The sequence below is a fragment of the Heptranchias perlo genome, chromosome 8, assembly GCF_035084215.1.
Source record: "Heptranchias perlo isolate sHepPer1 chromosome 8, sHepPer1.hap1, whole genome shotgun sequence".
Taxonomy (NCBI): domain Eukaryota; kingdom Metazoa; phylum Chordata; class Chondrichthyes; order Hexanchiformes; family Hexanchidae; genus Heptranchias; species Heptranchias perlo.
In genome coordinates this window covers 60,409,092-60,429,855 of record NC_090332.1, presented here as the reverse complement: position 1 = coordinate 60,429,855, position 20,764 = coordinate 60,409,092, and the positions used below count along the sequence as shown (strand labels likewise).

Here is a 20,764-nt window from a genome sequence, read left to right as displayed (position 1 = left end):
CATGTATGAGGCTTTCAGCAGCAGTTGGGCTGAGATGGGCAATGTTGTGGAGGTGGAACTAGGTGGTCTTTGTGATGGAGAAGATATGGGGCCAGAAGCTCAGCTCGGTCAATGAGGATGCAGAGGTTGCGAACAGTCTGCTTCAGCCTGAGACAGTGACCAGGGAAGGGGGTGGAATCAGTAGCGAGGAAACAGAGTTTGTGGCAGGGACTGAAGACAATGTCTTTGGTCTTCGCAATGTTTAATTGGAGGAATTTGCAGTTCATCCAAGACTGGATGTTGGACAAACAGTCTGACAACACAGGCAGTGGAGGGGTCGAGAGAAGTGGTGGTGGTGAGGTAGAGCTGAGTCTTGTTGGTATACATGTGGAATCTGACGTCATGTCTTTGAATGATGCCGCCAAGGGGCAGCATATAGATGAGAGATAGGATGGAGCCAAGGATAGATCCAGAGGAAACAGTGTGGGGGTGGGAAGAGAAGCCATTGCAGGGATACTCTGGCTATGGTAATAGTGGAACAAAGCAAGGGCAATCCCACTCAGCTGGACAATGGAGGAGAGGCGTTGGAGAAAGATGATGTGGTTAACCGTGTTTTAAAAACGAATGAAAAAGAGATGAGGAGGGATAGTGCACCACGGCCACAGTCGCAGAGGATGTAACTATTGACCTTGTTTAGGGCCAAAACCTGATCGGAGAGATTCAAACATGGAGTTGCGGGAAAGATGGCAGACAGGGTCTGATGGGGCCCACGGACAGCAGTGTTACCTTCTACTCCACAGCTGCAGATAACCCACAGTGCCTTTTGGAATATAGGTGATAGCTGTTGGGAATTGCAAGAAACACAAACTGCCACAGTGCCTCCTCTTCACTCCTACAGCTGCTCTGCCAGTTGGGTTATGTGTGTCTATGAATGCTGCTCATCCTCCTTCCATTGCTCCTTCTCTTCATTCAAGAAAAAGAAATCGCAAGATATGGATGAGCAAGGCCATTTGTCTCACCTTGAATTAAGTGTTGATCCCTCTTTGTGTGAAGAATGATTTCTTGATATCATTCCTACATTTGAATCTACGTTGTTTTCTCCTATACTAGTGATCCTCCTTTTCTCTGCACTGGCCACAACACATCAGTGGCTCCCTTATGCCTCAGTGACCAGCACTGCACAAAGGAGTCAAGGTTTGGTCTGAGCAACAGACTGTTCATAACTTCGTCTGACATAAAGGTCTGGACTTTCCTTATGAAAATCACCCACTTCCAGGTGGTGGTCTGGCAAGTGAAGTGGGGCAGGGCGCCTCAACCAAAACTCCCCACCAGAACCGGCCACCTCAATTTCTGCCATGATTTCCCTCCCATGGCCCCTCTGTGGCCCTGTTCATTCTGCTGGCAACGCACCCACCGGAATCAAATGAATGGGGGGAGGGGGAGATTGGAATTGCTGAATTCAAACACACTGGCAGTTACCACTACAGAAGTGACAACAGCTGCTATACTCTCCTCCTAATGTTTGGGTGGCGGCTACATTGATCTCCTGGACTGCCACAGAAACATAGGAATAGGACTAGGCCATTGAGCCCCTCGAGCCTGTTCCGCCATTCGATTAGATTCTGTTTGATCTGTATCTTAACTCCATCTACCAGCCTTGGTTCCGTATCCCTTAATACCCTTTCCTAACAAAAGTCTATCAGCCTCAGTCTTGAAATTTTCAGTTGACCTAGTCTCAACTTTTTGGGGGAAGAGTTCCAGATTTCCACTACCCTTTGTGTGAAGAATTGCTATCTGGCATCACCCCTGAATGGCCCAGCTCTAATTTTAAGGTGATGCCCCTTTGTTCTGGACACTCCCACCAGAGGAAATAGCTTCTCTCTGTGTACGCTTTCAAATCCTTTAATCATCTTAAGCATGTCAATTAGATTACCCCTTAATCTTCTATGCTCAAGGCAATACAAGCCTAGTCTATGCAACCTGTCCTTATAATTTAACCCTGGTGAATCTGCGCTGCACTCCCTCCAAGGCCAATATATCCTTTGAGGTGCAGTGCCCAGAACTGAGTGCCATACTCCAGATGTGGTCTAACCAGAGCTCTGTACAGCTGTAACATGACTTCCACTCTGTATTCCAGCCCCCTTGAGATAAAGGCCAACATTCCATTAGCCTTTTAAATTAATTTTTGCAGCTGTCCACTAGCTTTTAGTGATTTCTGTAATTGTGAGAATCCCTACGTGGTCAGTTTTCAGTAAAATATTAAAATGCCTACGTGGTAAAGAAGCAGAACGCAAAATGGTTAGAAAGGGTTAATTAGTTAGTAACTGAGATTGGTACAGGTGGCCTGGCCTCCTGCTGGGCCATATGTTTGCGTAGTCAGCAGGTTTGCATTGTCTTATCAATGTAGAGTCTTTGATGTGATTCAAGGACTGGTCTGAATGTCTCCATGTTTATGGCAGATCAATATAGGTAACGAGCTTAGCCAAAGTTGAAAGACATTCCAGGTTGGGAGATAAGGAACAGAAGGAACAGGGAAGAACATTCCAAGTTGGAAGGTGAGGAAGTATCCCCTTTGATGTCTAACAGCAGCATGGTCAGCACATGGACGATCTATGATTGGCCGGAAATAATGTAACCTCGCATGGCAACCGGCTTATGATTGGTGTTGACTCTCGTTAAGTATGTTCCAACCCTATTGATTTGTATAAAAACGTGTGGATTTCTGTATGTTTCTTGTTCTTGCTCTGCCAGCATAGAGGGACTCTATCGGGAGTCCAAATCCATGCTGCAGACTAAGAACCCTGCTATTAAAGTTGTGATGAACTTTAAAATGTATTCGACTTCAGTTTTTACTGAACCAGACTGAGGGGAAAGAATCCGGATCGTCATTTGGACCCCTAAATCTCTCTGTTCATCCACAGTTCCTAGCTTCTTGCCATTTAGAAATACTCTGATCTATCTAGTAACAGTAAACAGGTAATAAACGAAGGGGTGGGACCCGATTAGGGACCAAAAAGGAGATCTATGCATGGAGGCAGAGGGTATGGCTGAGGTACTAAATGAGTACTTTGCATCTGTCTTTACCAAGGAAGAAGATGCTGCCAAAGTCACAGTAAAAGAAGAGGTAGTTGAGATACTGGATGGACTAAAAATTGATAGAGGAGGTTTTAGAAAGGCTAGCTGTACTTAAAGTAGATAAGTCACCCGGTCCGGATGGGATGCATCCCAGATTGCTGAGGGAAGTAAGGGTGGAAATTGTGGAGGTATTGGCCATAATCTTCCAATCATCCCTTGATTTAACCCTTTGTGAACTGAATCTAACATCATACTAATATTATAATATAAAGTAAACTGAAATCCCTTCCAAGCCAAATGGATAAAAGCCTACAGTACTACATCTCCAGCGTTCTTATACTCCGAGTCCAGGCACAAGCACGATGGGCCAAATGGCTTCCTTCTCTGCTATTTGAGTCTATGATTTGACAACTGAAGCTAAATCTTTCACCAGTGCACAACTATTATTGTTGCCGTTGACACAGCTTTTGGAACTATCCGATTCATCTATATCCAGCTCAGTATCGATCAAATTGCTTATACTGAGCAGAACTGACACTAATGCACAGTAGCAGGAGGTGACTGAGTGACTTTCCCACGTGTACCTGTCTCATAAATCCAAGTTATTGACTGGGGGGAGCATCCTGTCGATCTGTAGTGATGGATGCAGGCTACGTCCAGCATTATGTTATAACATTTCTAAGTTGTATCTTTTCATATGAAATAGTAGCTAGGTCAGGGCATTGGAATTTTAAAATTGGAGCCATGGCTGCTGTTTTAGATTGGATTTCCGTTATTATTGTCTCGAGTGCATATGGATGGTGTAAATATACAATTGTGACTGCTGCAGGCGTGATCTAATTGTCTGTGATTGCTACAGGAGGTGTTGGGTTAGCCAAAATGCCAAAAGGCTTTGTTCAGGTCTGAACTAGTAAACAACTCTTCAGACAACTTTCCACCCACCTGGAGTGAGGTAAATAATTAATATTAATTACAGGGTTGTTGAAAAAGAGTGGATTTTCTTCAAACACACTCGCTTATTATGACTGGCTTACGTTGGATCTGAGGTGTAACAAGCTGCCTGGAGAGAGATTTTATAGCAGCCTTTCGCCATATCTTGAGTTCACTTCTCTGAACCAGAGTTATGCCACAGTGGTGAGGTGGAGCTGCATGGAATTTGGGTGCTTATGTTGCGTTTAAGGACTCCTTAAATTAAACGACGTATTTAAACTTCAATTTTATTTTAAAAAATAACTACTTATTTTGCTGGTTTATCGTCCATATAAATGTATGTCTTGCATTAAACACGATTTGTAGTTTAGTCTGAAATGTATGAACTGCCAGCATTGTAGTTTTTGCTCTTATCTGAATGAATACGAGGATACTGTGGGCAACCCCTACAACTTTCGAATGTAACCATAGAAAAGGACAATTAGCCCTGAGAATTATAGGAGGTCTGCCCATGGTGAGCATGAATAAAATGTCTCCAGCTCTGACTTATTTCCCGTGGATTCCAACTTAAATTCCACCCTTCATGTTTCGGATCCACCCATGATTACAGATATCTCCATGATATTCAGCGTTCCTCGAACCACTGCTCTTGCTGCTTCCTGAGATCCACGCTCAACTCCATACGCTGCCACATGCGCAGTCTCGACCTCTCTCTTCATCAGCACCGACTCACTCTATTTCTGAGTTGTCCTGTTCCGTAGTTCCATTTCATCCTTCGCCTCATCCGGCGCTTAAACAAAAAAACTTTTTTTCTTCTTATCAGGTATCAAGGACCGCAAGCTTCAACAACTCTTAGATACCAACATACCTCCTGATTGATCTTCCCCTTCATTTTCCTCTGACCCCATCCCTCCCTCCAATCTCTCCCTTTTGTCGTGTTTTCATTATCCCTCTGACCTTCCCCTCTCTGACCCCGAATGATCAGTCCTCAGCAAAGGCCTTAGCTTCATCCCCTTGCGTTCCCACCTCAATGAATTTTGAGCTCGACACGATGCTAAGCTCGTCTTCTGTCGCTTTTGTCTCCGCGTCGACTTCTTTGGCCAGGAGTCTTTCTCCCGCACTTTCAGAATTCTCGTTCCACCTGGACTCCTCCCTCTGGCCTCTTATCCTCTCTTGATCTTTTCATTAAGAACTGCTGGCATGACATTGGCCATCTCAATTCCTCTACTCCCCTCATTCACTCGAACCTACCTCCCTCTGAACGTGCAGCACTCCGTTCTCTCAGGTCCAACCCTGACATTGTCATTAAACCTGCTGACAAGGACGGTGCTGTTGTTGTTTGGTAAACAGACCTCTACCTTGTGGAGACTGAACACCAACTCTCCACCTCCTCAACTCCCCCCCCCCCCCCCCCCCCCCCGCATGACCATAACCCCACTGTCGAACATCAAGCCATAGTTTCCCAGACCGTCACTGACCTCATCTCCTCTGGAGACCTCACCCCTCCCCCGTGCCTCCAACCTCATAGTCCCCCAACCCTGCACAGCCAGCTTCTACCCTCTTCCCAAGATCCACAAACAGGACTGCCTGGGAGACCCATCGTTTCAGCCTGTTCTTGCCGCAAGAAACTCATTTCTTCCTATCTCGATTCTTTTTTCTCCCTTTGTCCAGTCCCTTCTGGCCTACATCCGCGACTCTTCGGACACCCTCCGCCACTTTAACAGTTTCTAGTTCCCGGCCCTAACCGTCTCCTTTTCACCATGTCCAGTCCCTCTACACCTCCATCCCCCACCAGGCCGGCCTGCAGGCCCTCTGCTACTTCCTTCAACAGAGGCCCAACCCGTCCCCATCCATCACCACCCTCCTCCACCTGGCTGAACTTGTTCTTATGTTGAACAACTTCTCCTTTGACTCCAATCACTTACTCCAAATAAAAGGTGTCCGTTTGGTTCTTAGCTGTGCCTGCTTTTTTATGGGATACGTGGAACATTCTTTGTTCCAGTCCTACTCGGGTCCCCTCCCTCACCTCTTTTCCCGTACATTGATGACTGTGTTGGTGCCGTTTCCTGCTGTCGCCCCGAACTGGAAAATTTCATCAACTTTGCTTCCAGTTTCCATCCTCCCCTCGCCTTCACGTGGTCCATCTCTGACTCTTCCCTTCTCTTCCTTGACTTCTCTATTTCCATTTCTGAGGATAGGCTGTCAACCAATATCCACTAGAAGCCCACAGCTACCTTGATTACACTTCCTCCCACCCCGCTTTCTGTAGGGACTGTATTCCCTTCTCCCAGTTTTTCCATTTCCGTCGCATCTGTTCTGATGATGCCAGCTTCCACACCAGTGCTTCCGATATGTCTTCCTTTTTCCTCAACCGAGGAATCCTAAAATTGACAGGGCCCTCGACTCTGTCCATCCCATTTCCCACACTTCTGCCCCCACCTCTTCCCCTCCCTCCCAGAACTATGAGGGGGTCCCCCTTGTCCTCACCTTTCACCCTACCAGCCTCCACATTCAACGTATCATTCTCTGCCATTTCCGCCACCTTCAGCGCGATCCCACCACCAAATACATCTTCCTCTCCCCTCCACTTTCAGCATTCTGAAGGAATCGCTTCCTCTGCGACACCCTGGTCCACTCTTCCAACACCCGCTCTTCTACCCCCGGCACCTTCCCATGTGAGCGCAGGTGATGCAACACCTGCCCTTTCACCTTCCTTCCCAACGCCTAGGGCGCCAAACACTCCTTCCAGGTGAAACAGCGATTTACTTGTACTACTTTCAATTTAGTATACTGTATTCACTGCTCACAATCTGGCCTCCTCTATATTGGGAGACCAAACGTAGATTGGGTGATCACTTTGCTGAACACCTCCGCCCAGTCCGCAAACATGACCCTGACCTGCCAGTCACTTGCCATTTTAATTCCCCGTCCCACTGATCTCTCTGTCCTTGGCTTCTTTGTTCCAATGAAGCTCAACGTAAGCTCAAGGAACAGCACCTCATCTTTCGATGAGGCACTTTACAACCTTCTGATTTCAATAACTTGAGATCATACCCACTGCTCCCATTTTTTTGGACAGCAAGTGCTGATAATGTTACTGATGTTGCCAGTTACAGCTCCTCTCGACCCATCTTTTGTTTCTTAGCCTGTCCCATTACCACCCTCCTTGCCTTGCACCATCATCCCTTTTGTCATTTAATCACTCCTGCCCTCCACCCTATCACAGACCTTCCCTTTTGGTCTTTCCTTTCCCCCCCCCCCCGGCCCCACCGCACCCTTCCCTGACTCTGTACTTGCTTAAAAACTGTTTAATCTTCAACTTCTTCCAGTTCTGACGAAAGGACATCAACCTGAAACATTAACTCTGCCTGACTTGCTGAGTATTTTCAGCATTTTCTGTGTTTATTTCAGATCCCCAGTATCTGCAGTATTTTGCTTTTGATGAATAAAGTGTGTTGGGAGAAGCTTGAATTGTAACAGCTTGTTACAGCTGGATGGACAATAAATATTACCATGCCAGTGTCACCTACATCCCAAGAGCAAATAAAATAAATCAATTTTAGTTTTATATAATAACAGAATAATAGTTGGCATGTTGAGTTAATATGATTCAAGAACCACTGAGATCCCTATAATTATTCATGAAAATGTAACAACATTTTTTGCTTAAAAATGTTTTGGCTGTTGAAACCTAACTTGTTGTTTTCCCTTCTTGACTATCGTGCATGAACTGGTGGATGTGTGAGTCGGTTCTCTGTGCACATGTACCAACATTTAAATATTTTTAATTTACAAAAAAGAAAACTAAGGCTGTGGCAACTTCTTTGCCCAGTACTGAATGTGGAAGTTTACATTTTGAAATGGGGTCAGTGATGGAAATGATTTGTATCTGTTCCTTTTAGCTACTTTTTTTTTAACCTCCCCCTTTTTCTTCCCCCCCCCCCCCCCCCCACCCCTCCACAGGCCATGGTGGGAATCTTGCAAGGGAAAGGATGTGGAGAGGAAGAAAGGACCCCAATGCATGATCTGAAACCCTTTCGCATTCTCATTAGTCTTTTGGACAAGCCAGAACTAGGTATTGTATTATGGACCAACATACCATCTGGGACAGGAAGAGATATGCTGTGATAGCAGGCGTCTGCATGACAAGAATTTCATGTTAATCTTATTTGACAAAGGATTGTAGCACAAAAGCTCAGTCTGTTGTGACATTGTTTCTGTGTCCATCATTTGGGGTAAAATTTTCATTTGGACAACAATTTGTTTCTAATTGGTTCTGAGAAGGCGGCTGCACATTTCTTAATCAACAACTGCTGCATTATTATGTAAGGCAGCATTTGACCGAGTGTGGCACCAAGGAGCCCTAGTAAAATTGAAGTCAATGGGAATCAGGGGGAAAACTCTCCAGTGGCTGGAGTCATACCTAGCACAAAGGAAGATGGTAGTGGTTGTTGGAAGCCAATCATCTCAGTCCCAGGACATTGCTGCAGGAGTTCCTCAAGGCAGTGTCCTAGGCCCAACCATCTTCAGCTGCTCCATCAATGACCTTCCCTCCATCATAAGGTCAGAAATTGGGATGTTTGCTGATGATTGCGCAGTGTTCAGTTCCATTCGCAACCCCTCAGATAATGAAGCAGTCTGTGCCGGCATGCAGCAAGACCTGGACAACATCCAGGCTTGGGCTCATAAGTGGCGAGTAACATTTGCGCCAGACAAGTGCCAGGCAATGACCATCTCCAACAAGAGAGAGTCTAACCACCTCCCCTTGACATTCAATGGCATTACCATCGCCGAATCCCCCACCATCAACATCCTGGGGGTCACCATTGACCAGAAACTTAACTGGACCAGCCATATAAATACTGTGGCTACAAGAGCAGGTCAGAGACTGGGTATTCTGCGGCGAGTGACTCACCTCCTGACTCCCCAAAGCCTTTCCACCGTCTACAAGGCACAAGTCAGGAGTGTGATGGAATACTCTCCACTTGCCTGGATGAGTGCAGCTCCAACAACACTCAAGAAGCTCGACACCATCCAGGACAAAGCAGCCCGCTTGATTGGCACCCCATCCACCACCCTGAATATTCACTCCCTTTACCACCGGCGCACTGTGGCTGCAGTGTGTACCATCCACAGGATGCACTGCAGCAACTCGCCAAGGCTTCTTCGACAGCACCTCCCAAAGCCGCTACCTCTACCACCTAGAAGGACAAGGGGCAGCTGGCACATGGGAATAACACCACCTGCACGTTCTCCTCCAAGTCACACACCATCCCGACTTGGAAATATATTACTGTTCCTTCATCGTCGCTGGGTCAAAATCCTGGAACTCCCTTCCTAACAGCACTGTGAGAGAACCTTCACCACACTGACTTCAGCGGTTCATGAAAGCAGCTCACCACCACCTTCTCAAGGGCAATTAGGGATGGGCAATAAATGCTGGCCTCACCAGCGATGCCCACATCCCATGAACGAATAAAAAAAAAATAGTGGCTGATATACCAAGGAGTTAACAAAAAATTGATGAGTATTCCATGCAGAAATGGATGGACGGTGATTTATATAGAATAATAAAGATGCATGTGGAAATCAAAGGAACCTTGTCCTTGCGATTAACAAGCTGTCAGTTTACAAAAGCATGTGCACTTTAAATGTACAGTATCAGTTTATAATTAAAGCTTGTAATTTGGTTGCAGAGCAACCTGATTATTACACTGTAATAGTTAAAGTAGAATATTCTGTTTTGATTATTTACAAATGATGGGTTCTACTTTCTTGTAATCTTCAATTTATAGACTTTTGGGGATTAGGTCTGCCAGGTGACTGTAGTGTAGTCAGGTTTATTTGCTGTTCTGTGCTTTACGTTGATGAAAATTACACTGCAAAACCAACAGCATACTTGTTTCTTTAAAAAAAAACAAGTTATGAAATGCCAAGTTCTTCTGCCAAGAATTAATCACTTTGATTTCTTTACCACATTTCTATTGAGCAAAACAGAGGTAGAGAGAAGGGAGGAAGATTGAACAAAATTTTATGCGGCTGTTTCACAATGCAAACTTGAATCCCTTTGCAAACTGAGGAATCTCGCAGCTTTAAAAAGCAGTTTGTGTGTGTTGTGTTTCAGTGCTGTAACATAAGTTCATATTTTTGAAGTTGTTGAAACAACTAAATATGTTGCTGTCAGATTGCTTGGTATTCTATGCAGAAGCTTGTTCGTCTGCACCATCTTTCTGATGCATCTGACTTCTACCCTGCATGATATGAGCAGTTTTGTTTTTTTCTACCTCTCTGCTCTGCTCCTTACAAGCGAGCTCTGATCCTAAGCTGCTACTAATATTGTTTTGTAACCAGTCACTTGGACGATGTGCAAGAATGGCCTGAGGTGGTTTGCCTAATGTCTTTTTTTGGTCCCCTCTTTTTATTTGGCAAACTGCTTTATGTCAGCTTAGTACTTCCCTGGCAACACACCATGATCAGGAATTCAGTGTGAGTGAATCATGAGTGAGCAAACCCACATCCCATTGGTGATGCATCATTCACGAGCAAGTCATGCTGCTTTCTCCTACTGATTCCACAGTACTTGCAATTTTGCAACTGCTAATGATGCAGTAAACCATTTGTTCTCTTGAGGTTGTCTCCTACTATGTACTCTTTATATTTGGTTAAGAGAATTTAGAGTTGAATCTGTCATTCTAGGTCCAGCAATCTTAGAAGATGTACTTATAGAAGTTTTCAGAACATTGTATTCACAGTGCAAAATTGAATTGAACCTGAAGACACAACCGCCTTTCAACAAAGACCACACTCAGTTAAGCAGGTATTTTAGCTTAATTGGATCACTTACAACCTAAAGGAAGAGAGCTGTAATTATTTCTAATTTGCAGTATCTTTCACCTCTGTATACTAAAGTTGGACTGTGCAGCATAATGTTTACATTTTTGCCTGTAGGAGATGACAATTTGATGTGCATCGTTGCACACCTTCAGAAATGTTCTGTACTACTGAATAGAACAAAGTAATTACACCTACTGTCTTGCAGTTTGCATGTTTTTCAAGTGTAACAGTGTACAGAATAATCACGACCCCTGAAATCCTGCAGCACCTCAAGGCCAGGGCTGCGGGAACACCTCAATATGATTAGTTTTAAAATATCCTATCAGTGTGACTTTTTTAGGGGGGGGTGTGTGTGTGTGTGTGTGCGCGCATATGTGTGCGTGAATGTGTATAAAATCATTGCTGAAGTCATGCATTTTCAACTATAAAATTCAGTTTAAGGTGCTCAGTTTGAGTTTCCTCTGTGCCTGTCAGCTATTTATAGTAATAGCTGCCATTCACATCTAGTTGTCTCACCTGACTTTTCATCCAGCCAAGTGCAACAGCTAGGTGTTGGCTGGTAGTTAGCTAAACTGGTGGCATTTTTGCTTAAAGGGCTGCTTTCTACAACACCTTTTCTCCTTGACTGTTGAAAACAGTCACAGCATTTAAAAGTACTATTCTAACTGAGTTTACTCATGTCAAATTAGAGTTTAAAATTACACTATCTCTCCCAGTATATTTAAACTGCCACTGAGCCCAGTGCTTGTTCAGAAGGATAGTTGCATTCAAAAGTGTGCTAAACTCACCAGCACAGTAAACAGTCTAGGAGATACATTGTTGTAGTTTTAAAAGGAATATCCTAACTCTGAGGCTATATTCACAGTACTTGGTGTTTTACAGTTTGTAAGTACCTGTACTTCAAACATTTAGAACACAGATTGAGCTGAGGATGGACGGAGAGCTTTTGTAAAAGCATCTGATTAAGGAGCTGAGCTAGATAATCCTCAGGCATTTCACTCCATGCACACTTGATGCGTTCCTCATCATGCACACTTCACAAGCCTACCAGGTAAACAGTGCCTTGTGTTCTGAATCTGATGGTGTCAACAGGGCATCAAGCACTCAAATTGTCTGAAAATCCATCTTATAAAGAAGTTGAGATCAGGGAGTTTAACAAACTGCAAATCAATGGCTATCAAAAGATTGCTGTCCGTTGACACTATTCCGATTCAGAACAATCGGGATTTTGTTCCAATTCAAGGCCGTGGACATTGAGGAAAACTGGGAAAGGGGCGGGGGGGGTTTCTGCAGTGGGTTCCATGACCACAGAATTGCCCCAAAAATGTTCAAACACAACTTTACTGTTTACATAGGAGGTGGAATATCTAAATGAACCATTCTGTCACATGTTAATGATCAGCCTGCTGGAGGAGGTGCTGCAACAACAACAACAACAACTTGCATTTATATAGCGCCTTTAACATAGTAAAATGCCCCAAGGCACTTCACAGGAGCGTTATCAAACAAAATTTGATACAGAGCCACATGAGATATTAGGGCAGGTGACCAAACGCTAGGTCAAAGAGGTAGGTTTTAAGGAGCGTCTTAAAGGAGAATAGAGAGGTTTAGGGAGGGAATTCCAGAGCTTAGGGCCTAGGCAGCTGAAGGCTCGGCTGCCAATGGTGGAGCGATTAAAATTGGGGATGTGCAAGAGGCTGGGATTGGAGGAGTGGAGAGATCTCTGAGGGTTGTAGGACTGGAGGAGGTTACAGAAATAGGGAGGAGCGAGGCCATGGAGGGATTTGAAAACAAGGATTAGAATTTTAATTGTGGCATCGCCAGATAGGGAGCTAATGGTAGGTCAGCGAGCACAGGGATGATGGGTGAATTAAACTTGGTGCACGTTAGGATACGGACAGCAGAGTGTGCCCTAACCCATACAGTAGGTTAGGGCACACTGTTCCTTCAGCTCTCATGTCTGGATTCAGATCCAACCCAGACTTCATGCATGTTCTTTTATCCTGTATGGGGGAATACCCTGTTGGTTCCTGTCAGAAATCTTCACTCTTGTTGGACAGAAGCTGTGAAATAATATTTTAACTGATATTAAGTACATGTTTTGGTTAGTGTGGAATATGAGTTATAATGCAAGCTAGAAATAAAATTGAGTCACTAATTATATTCAAAATAATAAAATACAAGAAATATTTATATTTTTTTCAAGTGTGACTTTTTCAACTGAGGTGTAATGATTTTTTTTCTGTTTCAGTAAAATGAGAGAGAATAAGAAGACTTCAGAGCTGATTAAAACTGCAAACCTTCTGTTTAATTCCTTTGAACCATATTACATGTGGGATTATATAGCTCGTTGGTTTGAAGAATGTTGTAGGTAAGTGGCACAACTTTGTATTAATCACATTGCAGTAATCTTGTAACAAGTAGGCTATAGTTACAGTTTTTCACCATTTTATGGTTTTTGAGACTTTCGGGTAAATTTTGTGAGAATGTGTAAGGTTTTTGTTAATGGCCTGTGTTAAATGGTTATATAAGTGTGTCATTTGACATTTTCCAAATACTGGGGAAGTAATTGGATCACTCAGCATATTTTAAAATAGCAAAATGATTTAGTAACAACCACTATGAGCCAGTCTGTTGGAAGACATTTGGCCATTAGGACAGCATTTTTTTTTATTTGTTCATGGGATGTGGGTGTCGCTAGCGAGGCCAGCATTTATTGCCCATCCCTAATTGCCCTTGAGAAGGTGGTGGTGAGCCGCCGCCTTGAACCGCTGCAGTCCATGTGGTGAAGGTTCTCCCACAGTGCTGTTAGGAGGGAGTTCCAGGATTTTGACCCAGCGATGATGAAGGAACGGCGATATATTTCCAAGTCAGGATGGTGTGTGACTTGGAGGGGAGCGTACTGGTGGTGTTCCCATGTGCCTGCTGGGTTCTAGCCACCAATTGTGAAACGAAGCCTTATTAAATAATCTTTACATACTGTACCCAGTAAAGGTTCCTTTCAAAACCTGATAGTGGTATTTTCACATGTATACCTGTATAAAGGAAAATTACAAGCTAGGGGAGCAATCTAAGAAATGACCTTTTTGTATTTTGTTAAGCTAAAGCAAAATTACAACTTTTTTTTTAGTCTAAGTATTTTATTAAGTTCAATAAAGTTTACACACTTACTTGGAGTATGACATATTACTGGTTACATTGTGCGGTACTGGCAAATATTTACGGTGAGGGTCTTGCACAGTTCAACATCTCTCGTTAGTATTAGTTGAAGATTGTCCAGAAAGGGTTTTACCCATGATACCGGAGTTCTTGGGACAAGCAAGGTTTCATATTTGGAAGAAACTACTATTAGTATCCGTTTTATTTAGCAGTTTGTACCTGAGTATACTGATAGTTTGAGAAAATCAAGCCTGCATTCATGTAGACGTACTATATTACATCTTTTCCTTCTCTCATTAGGAGGACACTGAGTGCAAGATTGCAGGCTTCATCTCATGGCAAGGAAATGTCAGAGTACTCTCTGGCTGAATTCTGTCTCTTGGTAGACTTCCTATTGGACATAGTGTCATTGGTAAGGATTTGACCTAATCAGTTTCTGTAGTTGATTGTTAGCATCTGAGTAAAAAAAATAATGAAGATTACAAACAGAGCTGTACATTTCAGATTAATGATATGAAGAAAAGACCACTGTCTGAGTTTTTCATTGGCTATTATTCCTCTAAGTTTTAGGAACATCAATACGTTAATTCTACCCAAGGTTCAACATTCTGACCTTAGTGACTAAATATGTTGGATTTTCCTAAATAAATTGTCGATAAATGGAGGATGAAAAAGAATAGTGAGATTGAAGGAAAATATACACTTGAGCCATGATCTATACAAAAATGTTAAATTCAGGCTTCAGTAAATTATACACAATAGGTGCAAGGTTATAAACTTTTGGTAGTCTGTTGTGCGAGAACTTCTGTATTAGCAGAAACTGCTCAAGTGCCAAGAAGAATGGGTGACGTTGCAACAAATGGATAAAATCTGGAAGGTAAGAATGGGAGGGGCAAGGAATAGATAAAATATAGGAGGGAGAAGATGTCATTTATTTTGATACCTTGCAAAATATTCACTTTTCATGTGACTTGAGAAATAATTTGTATAAAAAACTGTGCTGCTGTTCTACTATAAGCAGAACAACATGGCAAAACTTGGTAACAACATTGCGCTGAATGGCAAAGAATGGCGAGATGGAACTTGGTGTGTGAAGAGAGTGCGGCCCACACCATAAAACGGGAGCAGGGAGAGCAGTCGGAGCAGACCTGGGTGTGAGAGGCGAGATGTCTTTAGTGGTTGGTAGTGTTATTAGTGGTTAGTGTGCTAGTTAAATAGCCTTAAAGCTAAACAGTTGAAAAGGGCGGGAAATTGGAGTAGTTAAACAAACCCAGGGAAAAATCCCAAAAGGTGACATGATAGTCAGCACAGAGTGGGGGAGAGGCGGAACCCGAGGAAATTAAACCAAGTCTTTAATTTACTACACACACTTATAAATAAATAAATAATTAATTAAAATATAAAACAATAATATAAACATAACCTAGACCTTAAGTGTTTCAACTAGTTCTAGAACAAATAAATAAATAAATGTTCGTGCAGGCTGTGTATCGGGACTGTGGTTTGTGGACAGTGACACTGTCCCAGATTGCCGCGTCTGCAGGAAATGTCTCTGCCTTGAATCATACCAACTCGGAGTCTTGAGCTGGAGTGTGAGTTAGCGACACTCCAACACATGTCAGCAGGGTAAGGGGAACCAAAGGGAAGTAGGAGAGGATGTCCCACTGCCCCTATCCAATAGGTACAATATACTTGCTATCTGTGAGGATAAGGATGCAGGCTGCGAGGTGGACAGCCAGAATGCTAACCATGGCACGTGGAGTAGGACGCAGTCCCAGGGAGGGGAGGAGCAGAATGGAAAGGTTGTAGTCATAGGAGATTTGACAATTAGGGGGATAGATAGCATCCTCTACAACCGAGAGTGTGTGTTGCCTTCCTGGTGCAAAGATAAGGATATCTCGGAGAAACTGGAGAGGAACTTGGAAAAGGAGGGGGAAGATCCAGTTGTCATGGTCCATGTTGGGACCAGTGACATAGCAGGACCTCCTCGCTTTTCTTCCCTAAGAGAATATCAGGAGTTAGGAACAATTTTTTTTTTTAAAAAGGACCTCGTTGGTAATCTTGGGATTGCTACCCGAGCCACGTGCTAATTGACATAGGGATAGACAGATCAGGAGGGTGAATGCATGGCTGAAAGACTGGTGTGTGAAGGAGGGGTTCCATTTCATGGGACACCGGCATCAGTACTGGGATAGGAAGGAGCTGTACCGTTGGGACTGGGTCCAGCTAAACCAGAATGGGATAAGTGTCCTAGCAGAAAGCATAAATAGGGCTGTCGATAGGACTTTAAGCTGGTAAGATGGGGGGATGGGGGGGATCTAGTGAGGATAACCTAAGTCTGAAGATAAAAAAAATAGGAAATGAGAGTAAAGGTCAGACCAAGGTAAGGAATAAGGGCCAGGCAACAAATACAGTTATAGAACAGAAGTACAAAATGACTGTTAAAAATAAAGTAAAAGTAATTTAAAAACAAATTAAATTGCCTGTACAGCAATGTGCACAGCATCCGAAAGAAAACGGGGGAAATGGAGGCAATAATTCATAGCGAGGAGCCAGATGTGGTAGGGATAACTGAAACATGGCTACATAAAGAACATAACTGGCAGTCAAATATTGCAGGATATAACGTATGTAGAAAGGGTAGGGAAGAAAGGGGGGGTGGGGTAACTACTAATTGGGGACAACATAATGGCCATAGAAGAAAGGGGCATAAGTAACATTAAGATAGAAACCGAATCCATTGAGACAAAGTATAAGGGATCAGTCACGTTAATAGGCATATTCTACAGACCACCTAATAATGGAACGGAAGTGAAGGATGAAATATATAGGCAAATTTATGAAATGAGTAAAAAGAAATTTAATAAACATGGGAAATTTCAACTACTCCCAAATAAACTGGCAAGAAGAGGTAGGGGAAGGGAAAGGAGAATGGAATTTTTACAGTGTACACAGGACTCCTTTCCTACCCAGTATGTGAGAAGCCCAACAAGAGAGGAATCACTGCTGGATCTAGTAATGAGAAATGAACCAGAGCAGTCAAGAGTAGTAAACATAGGAGAACATCTCAGCAATAGCGATCATAACATAATAAGGTTTAAAATGATGGTTGAGCAAGACATAAGTAAGACAAAGACCAAAGTAATAGATTGGAAAAAAGCTAATTTTGATGGGATGAGAGTGGAACTATGGAAGGTAAACTGGAAAAAAAATTGACAAAGCGATAGAACAGCGGTGGGAAATATTTAAAACTATGATCAGTACAGTTCAGGAGAAATATATTCCTCTAAAAAGCAAGAACAAACTTGCCAACAATGAAAACCATGGATGAGTATGGCACCATGGGGCAAAGGACTGCACAGTCCTGAGCATGGCACCATGGGGCAAAGGACTGCACAGTCCTGAGCATGGCACCATGGGGCAAAGGACTGCACAGTCCTGAGCATGGCACCATGGGGCAAAGGACTGCACAGTCCTGAGCATGGCACCATGGGGCAAAGGACTGCACAGTCCTGAGCATGGCACCATGGGGCAAAGGACTGCACAGTCCTGAGCATGGCACCATGGGGCAAAGGACTGCACAGTCCTGAGCATGGCACCATGGGGCAAAGGACTGCACAGTCCTGAGCATGGCACCATGGGGCAAAGGACTGCACAGTCCTGAGCATGGCACCATGGGGCAAAGGACTGCACAGTCCTGAGCATGGCACCATGGGGCAAAGGACTGCACAGTCCTGAGCATGGCACCATGGGGCAAAGGACTGCACAGTGAAGTGTAGATATGCAGTAGTCATAGGGGATTTGGTAGTCAGGGGGATGGACAGGTGTTTCTGTGACCGCCGACATGAGTCCCGCATGGTGTTGCCTCCCTGGTGCCAGGGTAAAGGACATTATGGAGTGGGTGCAGAACATTCTGCGGGTGGAAGGGGAACAGCCAGAAGTCGTGGTCCATGTGGGTACCAACAAAGTAGGAAAGAAAGGAGATGAAGACCTCTGGTCGGAGTTTCAGGAGCTAGGGTGGAAGTTAAAAAGCAGAGTCTCAAAGGTAGTAATCTCTGGATCACTCCCAGTACCATGCACCAGTGAGTACAGAAATAGGAAGATAAGACAGGTTAATGCGTGGCTAGAGACATGGTGCAAGAGGGAGGGCTTCAGATTCTTGGGGCCTTGGGACCGGTTCTGGGGCAGGAGGGACCCGTTCAAGATGGACGGGTTGCACCTCAACAGAGCTGGGAACCAATGTCCTCACGGGGAGGTTCACTCGTGCTGTGAGGGAGGGTTTAAACTAATTTGACAGGGGGATGGGCACCAGGATGTAGCATTAGAAAAGAGAAATAAGGTGCACAAAGGATTGGGAGAGACAGATAGCATTAGAGTAAGAAACAGTACAGGATTAGGTGGGATCAGACTAAGAGCGAATACGAGAAGGTCTAAGATAGGTTAAGAGTAGGTGTGTGTAAACACACAAAGGGTGGTAAATAAGGTTGGTGAGTGGTAAATAAGGTTGGTGAGCTGTAGGCACAAATGGGAATATGATGTATTGGCGATAACTGAGACCTGGCTCAAAAAAGGGCGAGATTGGGTACTAAATATTCCTGGATACAAGGTGTTCAGGAAAGGGAGGGGCTGGTAGTATTGATTAAGGAGAATATTGCAGTGCTGGAGAGAGAGGACAGAATCTATTTGGTTGGAGTTAAGAAACAGTAGAAGCGCCATTACACTACTGGGTGTATTCTATGGGCCAGCAACTAGTGGGAAGGATATAGAGGAGCGAATTTGCAGGAAAATTAGTGGGGTGCAAGAACAATAGAGTAGTGATAATGGGGCACTTCAACTATCCTAATATAGACTGGGATAATAATAGCAAAGAGGGGGAGAAATTTCTGAAGTGCGTTGAGGAGAACTTTCTTGATCAGTATGTTTCCGGCCCAACGAGGAAGGAAGCATTGCTGGATCTTAGTGGATGGTTTTACTGATCCCTCAAACAAGAAAAATAGATTCTGCCTCTGACTACTGTCCAATGTAAATCGTAACTCAACCATCGAAAACACCAGGAGACATATTGACAAAGATGTTCACTTTTATCATGTTCTGGAGAATGAGGTGTTGCAAGTGTCAGTGGGGGAACATTTAGGGAACAGTAATCATACTATCATAAGGTTTAGATTAGTTATGGAGAAGGACAAAGAGTAATCTAGAGTAAAAAAGACTTAATTGGAGGATGGCCAATTTCAGTGGGTTGAGAACAGATCTGGCCCGGGTAAATTGGAATCAAAGCTTGGCAGGCAAAACTGTAATTGAACAATGGGCGGCCTTTAAAGGAGATGGTTCGGGTACAACCTAGGTACATTCCCAGGTGAAAGGTAGGGCAACCAAAGCCAGAGCTCCCTGAATGACGAAAGAGATAGAGAGTAAGATGAAGCAGAAAAAGGATTGATGAAGGCAGTGCGGGTGGACGTCCAAAGTGGACGGGGATGAGGGGGCGGACATATGAGGAGAGGTTGAGTAGATTGGGACTCTACTCATTGGAGTTCAGAAGAATGAGAGGCGATCTTATTGAAACATATAAGATTGTGAAGGGTCTTGATCGGGTGGATGCAGTAAGGATGTTCCCAAAGATGGGTGAAACTAGAACTATGGGGCATAATCTTAGAATAAGGGGCTGCTCTTTCAAAACTGAGATGAGGAGAAACTTCTTCACTCAGAGGGTGGTAGGTCTGTGGAATTTGCTGCCCCAGGAAGCTGTGGAAGCTACATCATTAGATAAATTTAAAACAGAAATAGACAGTTTCCTAGAAGTAAAGGGAATTAGGGGTTATGGGGAGCGGGCAGGAAATTGGACATGAAGCTGAGTTCGGATCGGTCAATGCCCTGTGGGTGGCGGAGAGGGCCCAGGGGCTATGTGGCCGGGTCCTGCTCCGACTTCTTGTGTTCTTTAGATTTGTGGTTGGGATCAGATCAGCCATGATCTTATTGAATGGCGGAGCAGGCTCGAGGGGCCGATTGGCCTACTCCTGCTCCAATTTCTTATGTTCTTGTCAAGTTGATAATACAAGTAAGAACCAGGCTGAATATAGAAAGTACAGAGGAGAAGTGAAAAAGGAAATAAGAGGGGCAAAGAGAGAGTATGAGAATAGACTGGTGGTTAACATAAAAGGGAATCCAAAAGTCTTCTACAGGCATGTAAGCAGTAAACGGGTGGTAAGAGGAGGGGTGGGGCTGATTAGGGACCATTAAGGAGATCTACACGTGGAGGCAGAGGGCATGGCTGAGGTACTAAATGAGTACTTTGCATCTGTCTTTACCTAGGAAGAAGATGCTGCCAAAGTCACAGTAAAAGAGGAGGTAGTTGCGATACTGGATGGGCTAAAAATTGATAGAGGTACTAGAAAGGCTAGCTGTACTTAAAGTAGATAAGACTTCCGATCCGGATGGAATGCATCATAGGTCGCTGAGGGAAGTAAGTTGGAAATTGCGGATCTTCCAATCCTCTTTAGTTTTGGGGGTGGTGACTGAGGACTGGATAATTTCAAATGTTACACCCTTGTTCAAAAGAGCACCCCCACCACTTCTTATAAGGCCAATTATAGGCCAGTCAGTTTAAGCTCGGTGGTGGGGCGCTTTTCGAAATGATAATCCGGGACAAAATTAAGTCACTTGGGCAAGTATGGATTAATAAAGGAAAGCCAGCATGGATTTGTTAACGGCAAATCATGTTTAACGAACTTGATTGAGTTTTTTTGATGAGGTAACAGAGAGGATTGATGAGGGCCATGCGGTTGTTGTT

The 20,764-nt window shown here is 44.0% G+C and overlaps 1 protein-coding gene across 5 annotated transcripts in view; it reads left to right on the top strand.

Moving 5' to 3' along the window:
* dop1a (DOP1 leucine zipper like protein A) overlaps window positions 1–20,764 on the top strand; it is a 224,271-nt gene that overhangs the window by 64,072 nt on the left and 139,435 nt on the right. For all 5 annotated transcript variants that reach the window (XR_010963688.1, XM_067989164.1, XM_067989163.1 and 2 more), the window contains exons 9-12: window positions 7,948–8,059; window positions 10,681–10,801; window positions 13,070–13,189; window positions 14,278–14,389. Coding sequence is in view for 4 of the 5 variants with exons in the window: in XM_067989164.1 (XP_067845265.1) it covers window positions 7,948–8,059; window positions 10,681–10,801; window positions 13,070–13,189; window positions 14,278–14,389 (465 nt within the window). In the remaining variant the exon portion in view is untranslated. The remainder of the gene's footprint in view (window positions 1–7,947; window positions 8,060–10,680; window positions 10,802–13,069; window positions 13,190–14,277; window positions 14,390–20,764) is intronic.